Source organism: Microcaecilia unicolor, chromosome 2, assembly GCF_901765095.1.
Source record: "Microcaecilia unicolor chromosome 2, aMicUni1.1, whole genome shotgun sequence".
Classification (NCBI taxonomy): Eukaryota; Metazoa; Chordata; class Amphibia; order Gymnophiona; family Siphonopidae; genus Microcaecilia; species Microcaecilia unicolor.
In genome coordinates, this window is record NC_044032.1 from 12,554,647 (window position 1) to 12,576,069 (window position 21,423).

Sequence of the window (21,423 nt, forward strand, 5' to 3'; positions counted from 1 at the left end):
TTACCACACGAGTAGTGAGCGAGCTCTTACCGCCAAGTAAATGAGTGGCGCTAAGAGTTCAGGCAGTAAATAGCACAGGGGCCATTTACTGACCCATTTGAAAAAGGACTTTTTACCCGTCGCAGTAAAAAAAATGGCCCAGCAGGCACCGAACTAGCGCACACCACTTTTTGCTACAGGTTAAAAAAGGGGCACCTTTAGTGTTTTCCCCACATCAGAGGCTGCCCTTGTTGATGGCAATGGGGGGGCCAGGACCTTGCTGTAATCCCTGCCGGCAGTGCTGGGTGATGCTGGCTCTCGTTTGAGGGATCAGCTGGTGTTACTGGTGCCAGGAAAAGGTGCAGGTTGACTAATAGTATGGATTTGCTATCTGTTCTCAGCTCACACACCCGCATCTAGTCATATACGGACAGAACAATAATGTATGCAAGCCTCGATGAAGTAAGTAGTGAGTTAAATCAGTGCCTTCTAATGCAAGTCCTTAAAAAAAAATCCCCCCCCCCCCATTCAAGGTAATAAATACAAATAAAACAAAACAAAAAAAGATGACGGCTGTTTGATTGGACTAACTTAATTCTGACATTTTTTTTGCTCCTTTGACCTCTTTCTTCAACCTCTTGGCTTCACATTTTTCATTTACGAAGATGAGTTTCAGCTTCTTTTGCCTCTTGATTCACTTTCTTCTGGTATCAGCTCTGTCTCTGAGAAACTTGACTTGATTGCCGATTGGCTTTCCGAAAACAAATTACATTTGAATCCCTTCAACTCTGCTCCAATGTTGTTCTCTTCAAATTCGCCCCCATCACTCCTCCTGCTTTTACTGTTAAAGGTACAAACCATTCATCCACTACGATTCTCAAATCTGGACTTGGAGACACCTTGGCCAGTCAGGTTTTCAGGATATCCGTAATGAATATTCATGACAGAGATTTGCATGCACTGCCTCCGCTGCATGTAAATCTCTCTCATGAATATTCATTGGAATATCCTGAAAACCTGACCAACTGGGGTGCCTCCAGGACCAGGTTTCAAAGAAATATGATCATGTTACTCCACTTTTGAAAGACGCTCATTGACTCCCTACCCTTTATAGCGTTGGTTTGAAGATTTTATGTCCAATTCATAAGACATATCATACAGGTAATCTCCTCTATCTAGCTGAACTGCTGCCTCTTATGCAAGTGATCGATTACTGCAATTGAACTCTCATCATCAATTAATGAGTCCACCATTTTGGCAGTTTACTTTTACCTAAGAAAATAGTGTTGCCATACTGGGACAGACCAAAGGCCCATCAAGCCCAGTATCCTGTTTCCAACAGTGGCCAATCCAGGTCACAAGTACCTGGCAAGATCCCAAAACTGTACATTTTATGCTGCTTATCCTAGAAATATTCAAACAAATGTGAATGCAGGTTTTATGTATGTAAAGTGGAGTAAAGTCTCATATATATAACAAGGAGAGAGTTATTTCCTCACTCAATAACTGAATGTATAGTTCGTGTATATGATTTAATCATTGACTTGACCTCCACCAACCTTTACTGTTAACTAACTTATAACTTGTATTGATCCAACTCTCACAATCTGATCGTAATCAACAAAATATATACAGCACTTAGCTTAGGCAGGTTGGTGCGATAACTGCCTCAAGTGCGTGTGTTCCATTGCTTTGTCTTGAGGCAGTTATCGGAATTGGTGACTCCCCCTTGATAAAGTTAGCACGAAACGGGGACCTGTCGGGGTTTTTGAGTGTACCAACCTGCCTAAGCTAAGTGCTGTATATATTTTGTTGATTACGATCAGATTGTGAGAGTTGGATCAATACAAGTTATAAGTTAGTTAACAGTAAAGGTTGGTGGAGGTCAAGTCAATGATTAAATCATATACACAAACTATACATTCAGTTATTGAGTGAGAAAATAACTCTCTCCGTGTTATATATATGAGACTTTACTCCACTTTACATATATAAAACCTGCATTCACATTTGTTTGAATATTTTGCGATTTTTTACACTCGACAGAGTGCTGGCTCAGTTTTTGTTTTGACAGTATCCTAGAAATAAGCAGCGGATTTTCCCAAGTCCATCTTAAGAATGGCTTATGGACTTTTCTTTTAGGAAGCTAGCCAAACCTTTTTTTAAACTTGGCTAAGCTAACTGGTTTTACTACATTCTCTGGCAAAGAATTCCAGAGTTAAATTACATGGTGAGTGAAGAAATATTTTCTCCAATTCATATTAAATTTACTACTTTGTAGCTTCTTTGTATGCCTACTACTTTTGGAAAGAGTTAACAAGCAATTCACATCTACCCATTTTGAAACATTACAGACTAAAATGTTTAATGTAGTTTAGTCTGCTCCTTTGGAATGAGTTGCCATCATACTTGTACTTGGAAGGTGTCCTTTAACACTTGTAAGAGGTTATTAGTCTGATTTGTTCTGGGATGCATTTGGGGTGAAGCGTACCTGTTTAACATCTGTTAAGCCTGCTGGATTAATCAACACCGGATATGATTTTTGTCTGTTTGTGTGTTTATCTCATTTTGCTTTTTTTAACATTCGTGATCTACTGTCCTTTCAATTTTAGTTATGAGGTTCCTTTCTTCTTTTTTTTATGCATTTTATTGTAAACTGCTCCGAGGGTCATTCCAATAAACTTGGAAACTTGGATAAGATACAGACCTTAAAAATCTTTTCCAGAGATAGGGAAACGGTAAAACTAGAGGGCACGATTTGATGTTGTAGGGTGGTAGACGTAGGAGTAACGTCAGGAGAAGGTGGTCTATGCCTCGAATGCCCTCCTGAGGGATTGGATGAGACTGTTGCTGCTGGTGGAAAAACGCTCCCATGCCATGTTTTTGGGGTACTAACATGAAATAACTCTGCTTATGGAAAGGGATGTTTGGAGGCCTTTCCCCTGAAGCAGACCGTAATTCTTTAAAACGGAGTTTCTTGATAGGGCTTATGCTGAATGTTATAGAGAAGAAGTTTTCAAATATTTCACCTCAACACTGGATTTGTTATGCTGAAGTCCAGAACTATGATCAGGAAATTGGGCCAATGATGATACAATGCCAAGTGTATGGCGGAGATGCAATATTAGCAGGTTGATGGTCCATCATATTATCCCCGCATGAATGGCTGTTTTAGGATGTGATTATTGAATGCTGATTGTTATTTTACAATCTCAGACCTACTTTGTTGCTATTGTACATTATGTTAAGTAAGGCAGAGCTATTCAGTTGACAGATTGACCCTAGTAGCCTGTCCCAGACCACCGATAGGGGTCAAGCACCGCCATTTTCTGAGAGATGGAAGGACAGAACTGGGCCCCTCCCTGGAGGGTTAAATCCACCACTACAGAGTCTGCCTGGGCCAGAGTGATCCAGGAGGTGGGAATGTCTGGGGAGGGGTGAAGGGAGAATCAGAGCACGTTAGGATGTCAAGGTGGATGGGGAGGGGGGTTAAGTTCACTCTTTTGCTCCCATGCTACATATTTATCCAGGCTCTGAGCTGGAGTAAACATTCAACACTACAATATACAAAACCAGACTAGATTTTATGTTTTTTTTAACTTTAGGAGCATTTGTTACTCTTTTTGCACGCAGACTGTGACACCTTTTATTGCAGTGATTCTACTGTTAGTTTTCACGCACTAACAACCCTTACTGTACCAGGAGTAAGACTATCACAGGAAAATTGTGAAGGATAATTGGGGCTTTGGTGTGACTGGACTGCAGTGCGTCCGTCTCGGGAACAAACAGCAGCCCTGAAGCTTCACTGCCCGAATGTGTCCCCTAAGTTGGAACTGACTATGGGGACAGGTGTCCTACGTCTCTCTTTCTCCTTGGAAACTATTTGCTCCTCGGGCTGCGACTCTTTCTCTAGCGTCTGTGTCAGCATTATGGGGTCAAAGCTGCAGCCGCCACAGGGGGAGAAGAGAACATTTATTGATTTATCTTTACACCTGACATTCATCAGCTTGATCCATTAATTAGGACCACCGAGTATTAAAGTCCTATAAATTAGCCGTCCCCCATAAACCAATAATTTTATCTGCAGAGCAGCTGAGTATTTCCGCTTTCTCCTGGCTCCTTCTAAAAGTAAAGTGGGTAAATGTTACTAGATATCAAGTTGTCTGGCCGAAATGTACTCATGAACTGGACCTGTACAAGGGCTTTTTAAAAAGGTTTATCTAGTCCGCCCACATCAGTGTTCTTAAATATCAGTCAGAACCTGTTTAGAAAGACCTGTGTCCACAGAGCAGGAAGTAAGAGAACCAGTGACAGCTGGATACAGTGTGTGGGAGAGGAGGGGGGCAGCCAGGCTGGATACCCTGATGCGAGAGGACAGTAGCCAGGCTTTATATAGTGAGGGGGACAAGCCTGGCTGGATCTAGTGGGGGAGGGGCAGCCATGCAGGATACACTGTAGTGAAGGGGGAGTAACCAGGCTTGACATAGTGAAGGAGGAGCAGCCAGGCTAGGCACAGTGAGAGGGGCATGCAGGAGACATCCGTATGCAGAATAAGAGGTAGTGGAATGTTCATGGATGCCATCCTCTGATTGGTTGCAGGACACCACATGACTCATAATGAATATAACATGCAAAAATAAGAAAGACCGCATGCAAAAAAAAGGAAAAAGAGAAACAGAGGAAACGTTTATTCCATGGAGAACAAATTTTATTTACCAATGAAACCAGAGAGGACAGCACAGCACAGAATGGACACATCTCAGTACGGGGGGGGGGGCACTGTACCCCCCTTCCAGGACACCACAGAACTGATATACCTTGGTACGGGATTTGGGGGGTGGGGGGGAGAGGCTGCTATCCCGGGAGGGAGAACAGAGAAGATGACACACTTCCGTAGTGAGGAGACTCTGTGCCCCCTCCCAGGAGAGCCTTGAGAGCTAGGTGGAAGGGGGCTGGAGGCTCTCTAGCCAGTTTATGTGGAACTAGAGCAGTGGGCCGACATCCAGAGAAGCCAGGGTTCAAATCCCAGTGGCAAGTCAGTTGAGCTACAAACTGTAAAGTCCTCCAGGGACAGGGAAATACCTAGTGTACCTGAATATAACTCACCTTAAGCTAGTACTGAGAAATCCTCCCTCCCCCTCACACTACAGCATGTGCCTGAGCCCCTCCCTTCTGCCAATTCTTTCCATATTATGGAGTACGAAGGGAGGGCCTCGAGGTCTGTCCAGGCTGTGGGTCAGACAGTGAGTGCTAAGGGTCCATCAGAATTAGGACAGAGGTTAAGGTCAACCCCAAGCCTGAGGATCCGTCTTCATGATAGCACAAAGCGTTGCCAGTCATGGAGGAGGTCAGCTAAGGCCTTGCAGACTTCCAGCATTTGCAGGGGCCTCTCTTGCCCTCACTGCTTTTTCCAGGAAGAGCACCTTAGTGTGCGAAATCCTCCCTTCTTCCTCCTAATAATCCCAGGGCCTATCCTGAGTGCCTCCGGCTGGGCAGGAGAAAGAGAACCTTAAAACCCAGCTCCCTCTATACCCTGGTTCCTCCTGGGAGATCCTTCCCCACCTCAAGCAGCAGAAGAGCAAACCCACATTTTTCGACTGCAGGCAGGCCCAGAAAAGGAAGCAGAGGCTCCCTACGTGACAGCCAGCTGGGCCGGGCTTCGGATCTGCCCACAAAAGACAAAATTCAGATGTGGCCACAGACTCTTCTCCTACCCAACAAGCATAATAATTCTTCAAAGTCACAAAATATATTTCCCCTAAGTCTGCAATTAAAGAACATATCAAAGTTCCCTGCCTGCCCTGAGATACGACACCCACCTCCCTCCCCCCCCCCCCCCCATATACACACAGAGAAACACAGGACCACTCCCAAAGACAGAGGCCTACACACTGGCTGAACCATTTCCCCACATCCCTAGGCAGACGGGGCCTCAGTACACCTGAGCTCATGTCCAGTGAAAGAGAAAGCGGGGTCATGTCATGGACAGACAGACAAACAGATGGAAGGAGGGGGCTTTAGAGAGAGGTGATGTCATTTAGCGCATTATCCAGCTCCTCACTGATAGCTTTGTACTTCATCTTCTGGGCATAAACCTCGTCTGAAGGAGAGGACGTATCAGAGCCCGGAGCGGTGAGGAGCGTGACAGCAGCCAGGGCGCAGAGTGAGAGGGGTGGTGAGGAGCGTGACAGCAGCCACAGGAAGAGAAGAGGATGGTGAGGTGGGGTTGAATGAGAAAAAAAAAGGAAAAAATTAAACGTAAGAGAAATAAAAGAGACGATGCTGCAAGGAAAGCCAAAGGAGGGGGAGGGGAGGGGAGGGGAGGGGAGGGGAAGGGTGAAAAAGGAACAGATGTGGAGCAGTAAAAGCACTGACTGACCCAGCTACAGAGGGATTAAAGCAGGGAGAGAGGTGCCACTTACCTTCTAAATCATCAATTGTTTTCTCCAATTTTGCTACAGATTTCTCGGCAAACTCAGCCCGGGTCTCAGCCTGTGAAGACAGAAACTGAAGATCAGATCCCAGAAGAGACTCTGCCTGGTCAAACCAGGAATGTGACAAGTGCCAGAGTAAATATACTGATGCCCCAATGCCCAGAGGTAAACGCGGGCACTACAGGCCATTAGCACCTGTGTTTACCAGCACTCAATACACAAAAGTCCCTACCGCAGAAACACCGCAAACGACATGCAAATGTATTGAAAAGGTATGCAGAGGAGATGATCAAAAAAACAGTGAGCCTCACAAATCTGCTCCTACTGCTTTAAACTCTACGCCAGCTCGGAGCTGGCGTTAGGGTTTCTAAAGAAGGGTTCAGAAGAGAAGCGCCTTGGTGGCCATTCACTGACTGAGGACTCCGGCTTCAGCTGGGAGGGAGGGTGACAGGGGCAGGCACTGTCCGTCCCGGTCTTAAGAGAGGGAAAGCGGTAGTGGGTACCGCTCTCCTTCCCCTCCTCCTGTCCTCTTGCTGCCCTGCAGGGTGATGGGTTGCCCTGCTGCAACTTGATGTGGCCGGCGGGCAGCTCCTGCAAGCAAACTCCAGGGCTGCACACGAGCTTGGGAGCTCCTTTTCCCCTGCACCAGCCCGGGACCCTGTTCAACTAAGGCATGTGCTCAAGAGTTGTGCTTCCCACACAGCTCTTGTGAGCATGTGATGGGCACGTTCCTCCCTTACTTCCCAATGCTCACTGCTAACAGCACGCATAAAATTTGCATGCCATTAGCAATGAGCAGTGGGGAGGTCCTTTCCAGCACTGTTTTGAGCATTGGCCTGTGGGAAACCATCAGTGCCAGGAGCTTCACACAGATGCTGATACTGAATGGCAAAGTTAACTGAATACACCCAGAGAAAGTAAACGGATTAGACAGTTGTCTTCAGAATAGCCATCATCTGGTTTACAAGCTGGCTGGACAAAATTTAAATGCTGCAAAGTTGGGGATAGGGGAAGGGGGAGATTTTCAAATTTCTTTGTGTAAATAAATCTATTGATTATTCCCCCCCTACAGTGTAATACCTAGAGGTATGGAAGATGGGGGCACTGTGAGTCTCACAAGATAATTCTTAGAAATACCTAGGTGATGGGATTATGTATCTGGGTTTAAAAAAAGGTTTGGACAAGTTCCTGGAGGAAAAGTCCATAGTCTGCTTTTGAGACAGACATGAGGAAGCCACTGCTTGTCCTGAGATTGCTAGCATGGATTGCTGCTACTATCTGGGTTTCTGCTAGGTACTTGTGACCTGGATTGACCTCTGTTGGAAGCAGGATACTGGGCTAGATGGACCACAGCTCTGACCCAGTATGGCTACACTTATATCATTATGTACCCTGCAGTGTATTGTTTGTTTCAGAGCTCTCACCATGGAGCATTTGTGTGCTGGGCAAGTCAGGGCAGCTGAGGTGAAGTGGGGTTAAATATTCACCAAATTCAGTAGTATTCAGTGCCAGAGATCCTACGAATGCCCTGAAATCCCACACCCTCATCTTATCTCATCTCTTAATCCCCCCTGAAAGTGCTTCTTCATATGCTGTGATATTCATAGTGGTTTAACAAGACAGAAGAGGCTCATGCCCAGTGGGATGGGAGGGGATACTGGACAATGCAGCTGAATATCTCCTCCGACCACCAGGGCAGTCCATGGGCGGAGTCAGAGCACAGCAGAGATTTCAGTCTGCTTACAGTGTAAGTAAACGGTGAAATTTAGAACAGCCTTTATCCACTGAGCTACTCGGGCATCGGTCTGAATGTTGTCCAGGTAACATCTGGATATCCACATTGACTTGAATATCCAATACAAGCACTGACTATCCAGGCTTAATTAATATGCGATTGTTCTCCATTTTGAACTTGATGGTTAAGCGGTTTATAAATGCCAGAATTAAATTAAAATGACATTAATTCAGCCTGCAGCTGTCAGTGAATGCCACAGACCGAGTATCAGCCTCCAATCTGATCCCTAATACTCAAGTTTACTGTGGGGGTAATTTATATAAGATTTTCTATGTAAAAAGCATAGTTCACATGTGGGAAGAAACTCTTACGAATGGGGCGAGTAAAAAGCTGGTGGCCCCCAAGTCTATATCTCTTTTTACACGATTTGCATACAGCTGGGCACAGCTGGGGCGCAGTTCCAGTGTACGTGCCAGGTTTATAAACGCATACTTACACTTTCGGCTTCTCCCGATCTGCAAGATGGAAATGGCAGCAGCACGAGCAAACAGAAGGGAGGCGTGGGGGAGGGGGGAACATTGCCCTGAACATGCCGCTGCCGACTCTGCCAGTCCCAGAAACAGGAAGTTACATCAGAACTTGAAATAACTTCCTGTTTCTGGGACTGGCAGAGCTGGTGGTGGCACAGACAGGACAATGTCCTGTTGGTTGCTGCTGCCATCACCACCCTGAAGGCCCCAGAGACCAAGTGAGTGAATGAAGGGGAGGGAAAAGGGAAATGGGACTTGATAAACCACCTTTCTGAGGGTTTTTTGCAACTACATTCAAAGCGGTTTACATATATTCAGGTACTTATTTTGTACCAGGGGCAATGGAGGGTTAAGTGACTTGCCCAGAGTCACAAGGAGCGGCAGTGGGAATCGAACCCAGTTCCCCAGGATCAAAGTCCACTGCACTAACCATTAGGCTACTCCTCCACTCATTCCACCAATAAGAGCCAACCTCATCAGTGATGTCACAATGGCTTGATTGCCCAATACAGTTCCCCAGGATCAAAGTCCACTGCACTAACCACTAGGCTACTCCTCCACTCATTCCACCAATAAGAGCCAACCTCATCAGTGATGTCACAATGGCTTGATTGCCCAATACAGTTCCCCAGGATCAAAGTCCACTGCACTAACCACTAGGCTACTCCTCCACTCATTCCACCAATAAGAGCCAACCTCATCAGTGATGTCACAATGGCTTGATTGCCCAATACAGTTCCCCAGGATCAAAGTCCACTGCACTAACCACTAGGCTACTCCTCCACTCATTCCACCAATAAGAGCCAACCTCATCAGTGATGTCACAATGGCTTGATTGCCCGATACTTGGCTCACTTCTGATATTGTGATGTCATGATGCCTCATTCCACCAATAAGAGCCAACCTCATCAGTGATGTCACAATGGCTTGATTGCCCAATACTTGGCTCACTTCTGATATTGTGATGTCATAAGGGAAAGGGGGAAAGGGAAATGGGACTTGATATACTGCCTTTCTGAGGTTTTTGCAACTCCATCCAAAGCGGTTTACATATATTCAGGTACTTATTTTGTACCAGGGGCAATGGAGGGTTAAGTGACTTGGCCAGAGTCACAAGGAGCTGCAGCGGGAATCAAACCCAGTTCCCCAGGATCAAAGTCCACTGCACTAACCACTAGGCTACTCCTCCACTCATTCCACCAATAAGAGCCAACCTCATCAGTGATGTCACAATGGCTTGATTGCCCAATACAGTTCCCCAGGATCAAAGTCCACTGCACTAACCACTAGGCTACGCCTCCACTCATTCCACCAATAAGAGCCAACCTCATCAGTGATGTCACAATGGCTTGATTGCCCGATACTTGGCTCACTTCTGATATTGTGATGTCATGATGCCTCATTCCACCAATAAGAGCCAACCTCATCAGTGATGTCACAATGGCTTGATTGCCCAATACTTGGCTCACTTCTGATATTGTGATGTCATAAGGGAAAGGGGGAAAGGGAAATGGGACTTGATATACTGCCTTTCTGAGGTTTTTGCAACTCCATCCAAAGCGGTTTACATATATTCAGGTACTTATTTTGTACCAGGGGCAATGGAGGGTTAAGTGACTTGGCCAGAGTCACAAGGAGCTGCAGCGGGAATCAAACCCAGTTCCCCAGGATCAAAGTCCACTGCACTAACCACTAGGCTACTCCTCCACTCATTCCACCAATAAGAGCCAACCTCATCAGTGATGTCACAATGGCTTGATTGCCCAATACAGTTCCCCAGGATCAAAGTCCACTGCACTAACCACTAGGCTACGCCTCCACTCATTCCACCAATAAGAGCCAACCTCATCAGTGATGTCACAATGGCTTGATTGCCCGATACTTGGCTCACTTCTGATATTGTGATGTCATGATGCCTCATTCCACCAATAAGAGCCAACCTCATCAGTGATGTCACAATGGCTTGATTGCCCAATACTTGGCTCACTTCTGATATTGTGATGTCATAAGGGAAAGGGGGAAAGGGAAATAGGACTTGATATACTGCCTTTATGAGGTTTTTGCAACTCCATCCAAAGCGGTTTACATATATTCAGGTACTTATTTTGTACCTGGGGCAATGGAAGGTTAAGTGACTTGCCCAGAGTCAGAAGGAGCTGCAGTGGGAATCGAACCCAAGGGAGACATATGGGCAATACAGGATGGTGTTGGTGGGGAGATAGGTGGGATGCAGGGGAGAGACAGAGTGGTGGACGGGGGAGGTAGAGGGAGAGATGGAGTTAAGCTGGATGGTTAGGAGAGAGGCAGGGCAATGGTGGTAGTGGAGAGATAGACACAGGGCAATGTTGGGTGGTGGTGATGAGAAGAGGGGGAGAGAAGAGTCAATGCCGAGAGTCTGATTGCCATTTATATGGTCTTATTGGCAGCAGAAACATTGCTGGTCCATCCTCCCCAGAAGAACTGCAGTGTTTCGGTGGCTTAATTTATCTTCTTGGCAACAGGGGAGGAGGATTTTTTTTCTTTTTACAGTAGAGGGTAGCAAGGTCACTCCTATAATTAGCTAGTTAAACTGTTTGATAATTCACTCTTCAGTCGCCCCAGTGCCCAAACCCAGGAGAAATCTTACCTCCTTCAGCTTGTCCCCAAGCAGATTAATTTCTTCTTCATATTTGTCCTCCTTTGAAGAATACTGTGGAAAAAGAGACCTGGATCAGCTACCTGACATTGCTCCTCAGCCTCCTCTAGAAGTTTCTCTTATCCCATCCCTCCTCTCCCTCTCCATCCCTCTTCACACTGGTGGTATATCAAATGCATAAGCTAAACCTCTCCATCCCTCACCCCCCTCCTTCTTCATATCTCTCCATCTCAACACTTCTCTGTCCTTCACCCCCTCCTTCCCCTCATCCCCCACCATCCTCACCTTTCTATCTCCCCTCCTTCCTCACATCTCACCATCCCTCCTGACTTCTCTGTCCCACATCCTCCTCCATCCCTTGTGTCTGTTCTTACCTCAACAGTCTCATTTTACTCACGTCTCTTAACTAATCCACCCCCTCACCTATCACTCTGTCCTCCTAATCTGCCCACTATCTTTCACTGCCTACCTTATCTGCCCCTTAACACAACTCTTTCTGCCTTATCTGCCCCCGACATGTCATTGTGCCCAGATTATCTACTCCTCCCACCCGTCACTCTGCCCTTTCATATCACTCTGCCTACCTTATCTTACCCCTGGCATTTTATCTGCCCCTCAAACTCACTCCTCCTGCCTAATCTGCTTCCTATCCTGTCCCTCATCCTGCTTCATTTGCTCCCTACCCCATCCCTCCTCCTGCCTCATCTGCCCATTACCCATTCCTCCTCTGCCCCTTGCCTGTCCCTCCTCCAGCTCATCTGCCCCTTACTCCATCCCTCCTCCTGCCTCATCTGCCCCTCACCCCATCCATCCTGCTACCTCATCTACTTCTTACCATATCCCTCCTCCTACTTGATCTGCCTCTTACCCCGTCCTTCATCTGCCCCTTACCTCATCTGTCCCACTACCTCAATTGCCCTTTACCCCATGTCCCTCCTCCTGCCTCATCTGCCCCTTACCATGTCCCTCCTCCTGCCTCATCTGCCCCTTACCCCATCCCTCCTCCTGCCTCATCTGCCCCTTACCCCCATCCCTCCTCCTGCCTCATCTGCCCCTTACCCCATCGTCCCTCCTCCTGCCTCATCTGCCCCTTACCCCATCGTCCCTCCTCCTGCCTCATCTGCCCCTTACCACGTCCCTCCTACTACCTCATCTGCCCATTACCCCATCCCTCCTCCTGCCTCATCTGCCCCTCACCCCATCCATCCTCCTACCTCATCTACCTCTTACCATATCCCTCCTCCGACTTCATCTGCCTCTTACCCCATCCCTCATCTGCCCCTTACCCCATCCGTCCCACTACCTCAATTGCCCGTTACCCCTTGTCCCTCCTCCTGCCTCATCTGCCCCTTACCCCATCTGTCCCACTACCTCAATTGCCCTTTACCCCGTGTCCCTCCTCCTGCCTCATCTGCCCCTTACCCCATGTCCCTCCTCCTACCTCATCTGCCCCTTACCCCATCCCTCCTCCTGCCTCATCTGCCCCTTACCCCATCCCTCCTCCTGCCTCATCTACCCCTTACCCCATGTCCCTCCTCCTGCCTCATCTGCCCCTTACCCCATGTCCCTCCTCCTGCCTCATCTGCCCCTCACCCCATCCATCCTCCTGCCTCATCTGCCCCTTACCCCATGTCCCTCCTCCTACCTCATCTGCCCCTTACCCCATCCCTCCTCCTGCCTCATCTGCCCCTTACCCCATCCCTCCTCCTGCCTCATCTGCCCCTTACCCCATCGTCCCTCCTCCTGCCTCATCTGCCCCTTACCCCATCGTCCCTCCTCCTGCCTCATCTGCCCCTTACCCCATCGTCCCTCCTCCTGCCTCATCTACCCCTTACCCAGTCCCTCCTACTACCTCATCTGCCCCTTACCCCATCCCTCTTCCTGCCTCATCTGCCCCTTACCCAGTCCCTCCTACTACCTCATCTGCCCCTTACCCCGTCCCTCCTCCTGCCTCATCTGCCCCTTACCCATCCCTCCTCCTGCCTCATCTGCCCCTTACCCCATCGTCCCTCCTCCTGCCTCATCTACCCCTTACCCCATTGTCTCTCCTCCTGCCTCATCTGCCCCTTACCCCATCCCTCCTCCTGCCTCATCTGCCCCTTACCCCACGACTCCTCCTACCTTATCTGACTGGGCTTCTAGAGACTTCAGGTTGTTGGTGACATTTTTCAGCTCCTCTTCCAGGTCACCACATTTACTGTTTTCCACAGGACAGAATCCGCCAGAGTGAAAGAATAAGAAAAGGAGGAGTGGGGAAAGAGAGACAGACAGACGCAAAAGGAAAGATTTGCCAGAATGAAAAAAGGATTGAGGAGGTGAGAGACAAACAAACGCACAAAGGTTCCACAGGCAGCAGGAAGAGAAAAAAGAAAAAACCTTCAGAAAACAGAAGCAGATCAGAACATGGTTGAAAGGAATAAATAGCTGCCTTGGTATGAGACACTACGTTGGACTGGAACCTCAGTTACACTTTTAAATATGAGCTCAGGTGACACATTTGACCTTCAGCAATACTCCTGCGACCTCCATCCCATTCGCAGCCCACAATCTAGGGACACTTGGAAAAAGTGTCCAAAATTCAGCAGACAGGGGCTGAGATAGTAACAGAGTAACAAAATAATCGAATAACACAGGAGCCTAATAACTGAGTAATGCAGACCAGCCAGGACACAGACCTTGGAAAAGTTTTAGCTGTTAACACAAACCAATCAGAACCAAAATGGAGGGGGGGGGGGGGTGCAAACGGGAGGTGTTACCAGCTAGAATAATTTTATAATAATAATTTTATACCAGCAGGAAAATAGCAACTGACCCAGCAACGACCCATCAGGACAGAAAAATTATGCTTTGGGAATGAGAGCATGAAACAAGGTAGAACAGAGCCAGAGAGGGAAGAAAATGAGGGTGAGGGACAGAGGGGGGAGGGAAGAGAGAGAGACGAGAAAAGTAGAAAGAGATACGGAGAGGGGAGAGAGGCAAGAGCAAAGCAGAAAAGGGAAAGGGAAAGAAGCAGAGGGGGAAGGGGGAGAGGCAGAAAGAGAGAGGGGGGACAGGAGAAAAGCAGGAGATAGAGAAGCAGAGTGACGGGAGCAAAGCAGAGGGGGGAGGGGAGAGAGATAGAGAGAGATGAGAAAAGCAGAAAGAGATACGGAGAGGGGAGAGAGGCAGGAGAAAAGCAGAAAGGGAAAGGGAGAGAAGCAGAGAGAGAGAGAGAGAGAGGGAAGGGGGAGAGGCAGAAAGAGAGAGGGGGGACAGGAGAAAAGCAGGAGATAGAGAAGCAGAGTGACGGGAGCAAAGCAGAGGGGGGAGGGGAGAGAGATAGAGAGAGATGAGAAAAGCAGAAAGAGATACGGAGAGGGGAGAGAGGCAGGAGAAAAGCAGAAAGGGAGAGAAGCAGAGAGAGAGAGAGAGAGAGGGAAGGGGGAGAGGCAGAAAGAGAGAGGGGGGACAGGAGAAAAGCAGGAGATAGAGAAGCAGAGTGACGGGAGCAAAGCAGAGGGGGGAGGGGAGAGAGATAGAGAGAGATGAGAAAAGCAGAAAGAGATACGGAGAGGGGAGAGAGGCAGGAGAAAAGCAGAAAGGGAAAGGGAGAGAAGCAGAGAGAGAGAGAGAGAGAGGGAAGGGGGAGAGGCAGAAAGAGAGAGGGGGGACAGAGAAAAGCAGAGATAGAGAAGCAGAGTGACGGGAGCAAAGCAGAGGGGGGAGGGGAGAGAGATAGAGAGAGATGAGAAAAGCAGAAAGAGATACGGAGAGGGGAGAGAGGCAGGAGAAAAGCAGAAAGGGAAAGGGAGAGAAGCAGAGAGAGAGAGAGGGAGGGGGAGAGGCAGAAAGAGAGAGGGGGGACAGGAGAAAAGCAGGAGATAGAGAAGCAGAGTGACGGGAGCAAAGCAGAGGGGGGAGGGGAGAGAGATAGAGAGAGATGAGAAAAGCAGAAAGAGATACGGAGAGGGGAGAGAGGCAGGAGAAAAGCAGAAGGGAAAGGGAGAGAAGCAGAGAGAGAGAGAGAGAGAGGGAAGGGGGAGAGGCAGAAAGAGAGAGGGGGGACAGGAGAAAAGCAGGAGATAGAGAAGCAGAGTGACGGGAGCAAAGGCAGAGGGGGGAGGGGAGAGAGATAGAGAGAGATGAGAAAAGCAGAAAGAGATACGGAGAGGGGAGAGAGGCAGGAGAAAAGCAGAAAGGGAAAGGGAGAGAAGCAGAGAGAGAGAGAGAGAGAGGGAAGGGGGAGAGGCAGAAAGAGAGAGGGGGGACAGGAGAAAGCAGGAGATAGAGAAGCAGAGTGACGGGAGCAAAGCAGAGGGGGAGGGGAGAGAGATAGAGAGAGATGAGAAAAGCAGAAAGAGATACGGAGAGGGGAGAGAGGCAGGAGAAAAGCAGAAAGGGAAAGGGAGAGAAGCAGAGAGAGAGAGAGAGAGAGGGAAAGGGGAGAGGCAGAAAGAGAGAGGGGGGACAGGAGAAAAGCAGGAGATAGAGAAGCAGAGTGACGGGAGCAAAGCAGAGGGGGGAGGGGAGAGAGATAGAGAGAGATGAGAAAAGCAGAAAGAGATACGGAGAGGGGAGAGAGGCAGGAGAAAAGCAGAAAGGGAAAGGGAGAGAAGCAGAGAGAGAGAGAGAGAGAGGGAGGGGGAGAGGCAGAAAGAGAGAGGGGGGACAGGAGAAAAGCAGGAGATAGAGAAGCAGAGTGACGGGAGCAAAGCAGAGGGGGGAGGGGAGAGAGATAGAGAGAGATGAGAAAAGCAGAAAGAGATACGGAGAGGGGAGAGAGGCGGAGAAAAGCAGAAAGGGAAAGGGAGAGAAGCAGAGAGAGAGAGAGAGAGAGGGAAGGGGGAGAGGCAGAAAGAGAGAGGGGGGACAGGAGAAAAGCAGGAGATAGAGAAGCAGAGTGACGGGAGCAAAGCAGAGGGGGGAGGGGAGAGAGATAGAGAGAGATGAGAAAAGCAGAAAGAGATACGGAGAGGGGAGAGAGGCAGGAGAAAAGCAGAAAGGGAAAGGGAGAGAAGCAGAGAGAGAGAGAGAGGGAAGGGGGAGAGGCAGAAAGAGAGAGGGGGGACAGGAGAAAAGGCAGGAGATAGAGAAGCAGAGTGACGGGAGCAAAGCAGAGGGGGGAGGGGAGAGAGATAGAGAGAGATGAGAAAAGCAGAAAGAGATACGGAGAGGGGAGAGAGGCAGGAGAAAAGCAGAAAGGGAGAGGGAGAGAAGCAGAGAGAGAGAGAGAGGGAAGGGGGAGAGGCAGAAAGAGAGAGAGGGGGGGACAGGAGAAAATCAGGAGATAGAGAAGGAGAGTGGCAGGAGCAAAGTAGAGAGGGAGACAGAGAGAGGCCGAGACCCCTTCCCTCATATCCTGATAATGGCATGGACATTACAGGTCAGTCCACACAGGCTGGGCTTCCTGTTTGTCCCCAGGCTCGAATCCTCCTCTTTCACAAGGAGTCAGGCCAGGCATAGAGTAAATCTCCCATCCGCTATGGGCAGGAATTGTGTTCAGAACTGCCCCTTACTCCTACACTGCAGTTTCTGCCAGTCCTCATACCAAAAGCAGCTGTGAGTCAGCAGCCAGTGTCAGGAAAAGGAGGAAGAGAGGGAGGAAAGGCATTTCTTCTGAATGGAACTTCCTGCGGCAGGAAAGAGAGAGAGAGAAAGAGAGAGAGAGAGGTAGCTGTGAGCCCGACTTTCCCAGTACCTCTTCCTCTGACGCCATCAAGGATTTCAGGCTCTGATCCATGGTACGTAGCTCCTCCTCCAGTTGCCTGACACGGCTGGGAGGAAGCAGAAGGATTGCCAAGAGGGGCACAGTCAAAGAGGTAGGAGAAAAAAAAGGGGCAAACATTCAAACTAGTGCCACAAAATAGAATAATCCCTTTGCAACCAACAAGGCTTGTGAAAAGTGCTGGGATTCAGTGGATTCTGATGCGTGTGGGGATCTGACACTATGCAACTTCCCCCTCAACAGAGCATCTGACAAACTACTTCTGCAGAAAACTGCCCTGTTGACAATGTGTCAGTTCAAGCTTCCTGACCGGAAGTAGTTCCTGCTGTCCAGGGCAGGGAAATACCTGCAACACCTGAATGTAACTCATCTTGAGCTCAGATTTGAAAGGTAAGTAATTCAATTCAAAATCCAAACCAACTCTGGTACACTTAAACTGATTAAGGGATAAATGCAACATTAGGGAATAACAGCATTCACACACTATTACTCAGAGTAACGGCTGCATGCACAGGTACTGAGTAACAAAATTCACACATTATTACACAGGGTAATGGCTGAATGCACAGGTAGAGTAACAGTAAAAAGACACACAGAGTAACAGTATTCACACTATTACAGGGGGTAATGGATGAATTCACAGGTACTGAGTAACAAAATTCACACATTATTACACAGGGTAATGGAGAATGCACAGGTAGAGTAACAGTAAAAACACACACAGAGTAACAGTATTCACACTATTACATGGGGTAATGGATGAATTCACAGGTACAGAGTAACAGTATAAACACTCACAGAGTAACAGTATTCACACACTATTAAGAACAGGTGTACACACAGTTGCAGAGTAACAGTATAAATATACACACAGTGTTCACACATTACTAACAACCCAAGTTACTGAGTAACAGTATAACAACACATACAGAGTAACAGATGCACACACAGAGTAACAGCATTCATTCTATTACACAGGGTAATGATAAATGCACACGTACAGAGTAACAGTATAAACACACACACTGTTACAGAGTAACAGATACACACACCGAGTAACATTTTCACACACGCAATTACACAAAGCAACAGCATTCAAACAAAGTGCAGCACAGATTAATGAATGCATGCAGAGTCACAGATTAGCAGGATTTATACACGCGCAGGGTAATGGCGCATTTACAGATACCCAGATGACCTCGGTCCACTTAAAAGAGAAAGAGACATCTGGTCCTCTGCAGATGCTGCAGAAAGAGAGGCTTTTTCCCAGCAGGGTCTCACCTTTCAGCTACCTCAGCTCTCTCTTCAGAGCGCTCCAGCTCCCCTTCCAGAATGACCAGCTTACGGGCCACCTGTCAAGCCAAGTTTAGGAGAAGTGTAAGAGCAGTGTCCACTTACTCAAGAACTACCCAGAGCCCACAGGGCTGTCGAACTCACCTCCTCGTATTTCCGGTCTGCCTCCTCCGCTATGTGCTTGGCTTCTTTCAGCTGCATCTCTTGAATTTCCATCTTTTCTTCATCCTTAGTGGCCCGGTTCTCAATAACCTTCATACCTCTGCATGGGAAAATACAGACCAAGACTTTACTCCTGTGTTGCAACGTAGAAAACTTCTGAACACTAACCAGAGACGCCTCCTGGATATTCACCATTGAACATGATTCAAAAAACGAAGCAGTCCCGGGACATTAGTCTCGTACTGTCGGTGTCCTGCTATGGAAGGGGCAAGGAAATCAGCTATTCACTGTGTAAATCTGACAGCAGCAAAAGCTGATCGTGCACTGCTGTACCCCACTTGGAGTGGACTTGGAGTGAACCCTATGCCTGGAACAATCTTCCTCACCCCCTACGCCAAGCCCCCTCCCTACCCATCTTCAAAACTCTGCTTAAAACTCACCTCTTCAATGCTGCTTTCGGCACCTAACCTTTTGAGAAACATAGTAAGCCCTATCAGATCGACTCTACACTTGTCTTTTAGATTGTACACTTGTCTCTAGATTGTACACCTGTCTTTTAGATTGTAAGCTCCTTGAGCAGGGACTGTCCTTCCATGTTAAATTGTACAGCGCTGCGTAACCCTAGTAGCGGTTTAGAAATGTTAAGTAGTAGTAGTAACTTCAAAAAGGCAGCAAGTAAATCCTAATAATAAATAGTGCCTCAGACAGACCACAAATACTCTGGGCACTGGGATTCCATTCCCCGTCCTCCAGAGCATTGGTGATCTCTGTTACTCTGGGTGCTGGGATGTGAATCACTGCCATGTAATGTAGCCTCCCCGGGTACAAAAAAACTTAAGATTGTGAGCCCACTAGGGACAGAGAAAGTACCTGAATGTAATATGTCAACTGCTCTGATTGTGCACAGAAAGGCGGTATATAAAGAATCAAATTAATGCTCCCTACCCACCTCTCGCTTTCATCAGCAGCTTTTTCTGCCTCCTCCAGTTTCTGCAGTGCGGTGGAAAGACGCTCCTGAGCTCGGTCCAACTCCTCCTCCACCAGCTGGATGCGGCGGTTCAGAGAAGCTACATCGGTTTCAGCCTGTAAAGGATAAAAACAGATGAGTATATGAGTGCGACGGTGTGATAAGATGGTTCAACGAGGTGACGAAAAAGTGACAATGCAAAGAGCAGATCAGTGTCATGAGCGATATGAGGGTGATGGTATAATGATTTGGCGAGTGTAAAAGTTTGAAAGTGTGAACACATGAAGAGTAATGGAGCAACAAGTGTCATGGAGTGATAAGGTTCTGAATGTGACCACAACTGCTAATCATTTCTATCGCGCTACTAGAAGTACACAGCGCTGTACACATTATATGCAGGTACTTTCCCTGTCCCTAGAGGGCAGCGCTGTACACATTATATGCAGGTACTTTCTCTCTCCCTAGAGGGCAGCGCTGTACACATTGTATGCAGGTACTTTCTCTGTCCCTAGACGGCAGCACTGTACACATTATACGCAGGAACTTTCTCCGTCCCTTGAGGGCAGCGCTGAACACATTATACGCAGGTACTTTCTCTGTCCCTAGAGGGCAGCGCTGTACACATTATACGCAGGTACTTTCTCTGTCCCTAGAGGGCAGCCCTGTACACATTCTATGCAGGTACTTTCTCTGTCCCAAGAGGGCTCACAATCTAAGTTTTTGTACCTGAGGCAATGGAGAGTTAAGTGACTTGCCCAAGGTCACAAGGAGCTGCAGTGAGAATTGAACGCAGATCACCAGGATCAAAGCCTGTTGCACTAACCATTAGGTGACCACCAGGCTGCCTGTTCTCTGTGAGAAGAAACGGAGTTACTAGGTCTGTGTGGCAGGCTGTGTGCTGCGTAATAACTGGGAGTCATATGGGAGTTACTGGGTGTGTATGTGTGTGGCACACTCTAATAACTGGGAGTAGTAGAGGAGTGTGACAAAAGTGGCTTTTAAGCCTGTAAAACTGTATTATTTCTTGAAGTGTATTTCTCATGTTGGCCAGCAGGTGATGTTTCTTTGCTTTAAAGCTGTTACAGAGAAATGACTGTTCCTTCTTTAGCTTAACACAAAGAGGAAGTAACCTGCAGTGATGTGGCCAGCTATTTTTTAAAAATGTTGATCTGGGCTCTGATTGGCCCAGGAGCTCAAATTCAGTCTGGAAATACTGGATTTTCCTCCAGTCTCAGCTTGGAAGTAGAGAAAGAAAGACCTCTTCACTAAGACCCTATGAGTAGTTATATTCTGAAACCTGTGAGCAGCTATATTTCCTGTACTTCCCAGGCATTATCCAGGTAGTGATAAAATGTTTAGATAGTTTTATAATTGATCCTTATTCAGTTACTTGTTATTTGTCTGTTATTTTCCATCTGTTTCTATGGTTCACTTTTCAATATTTTTTATGACAATAAACCTTTTTTTTAGTTTGTTGCTTCTGCTTGTCTGGACTAAGAATCCTGGTGGTTTGTTTGTTGGGTCCGTGAGTGCTTTCTAGGAACTGTGGGACCACTGGCAGTGTGGCTCCAGGAGCCTAGAAATCACCGGGGATAACTTGAGAGAGGGAGATTTGCCCAGATGCGATTGGGACCCAATCAGTGGAAGGAAGGTGCAAGTGTAGAGCACATGCCCAGGTGCAGGTGGACCTGAGCTGTGCTGGGGATAAACAATCAAAGTGACCACAGGGTTAGCCCCAGGTGGGTGGCTAGGCATTTTGACAGGGAGTTACTGTGTGTGTGTGGCAGGCTGCATGCTCACTAATAAGTGGGGGAGTAGTGGGGGATTACTGGGTGTGTGTGATAGGTTACATGCAAAATACAAAAAGATCAGAGATGCACATTTCCCAAAACTAAGGAAAATAAAAATCAAAGAATGAGAAGGAAAAACTCTGTATAATCCTGGGGGAAAGAGGAGAAACAGAAACAGAAATGCATCTCCTCCT

General features: G+C 47.7%; 1 protein-coding gene across 8 annotated transcripts in view; it reads right to left on the reverse strand.

The window, feature by feature from the left end:
- TPM2 (tropomyosin 2) overlaps positions 1-21,423 on the reverse strand; it is a 68,664-nt gene that overhangs the window by 4,049 nt on the left and 43,192 nt on the right. For 2 of the 8 annotated variants that reach the window (XM_030192763.1, XM_030192767.1), the window contains 7 exons: positions 19,422-19,555; positions 18,455-18,572; positions 18,299-18,369; positions 16,991-17,066; positions 11,305-11,367; positions 6,402-6,471; positions 4,661-6,079 (listed from right to left, as the gene is read on the reverse strand). In XM_030192763.1, coding sequence (XP_030048623.1) covers positions 5,997-6,079; positions 6,402-6,471; positions 11,305-11,367; positions 16,991-17,066; positions 18,299-18,369; positions 18,455-18,572; positions 19,422-19,555 — 615 coding nt within the window. In that variant the 3' untranslated portion in view covers positions 4,661-5,996. Of the gene's footprint in view, positions 1-4,660; positions 6,080-6,401; positions 6,472-11,304; positions 11,368-13,434; positions 13,511-16,990; positions 17,067-18,298; positions 18,370-18,454; positions 18,573-19,421; positions 19,556-21,423 lie in introns of those variants that run through there. The other 6 variants (XM_030192761.1, XM_030192765.1, XM_030192768.1 and 3 more) reach the window with 3 other exon arrangements.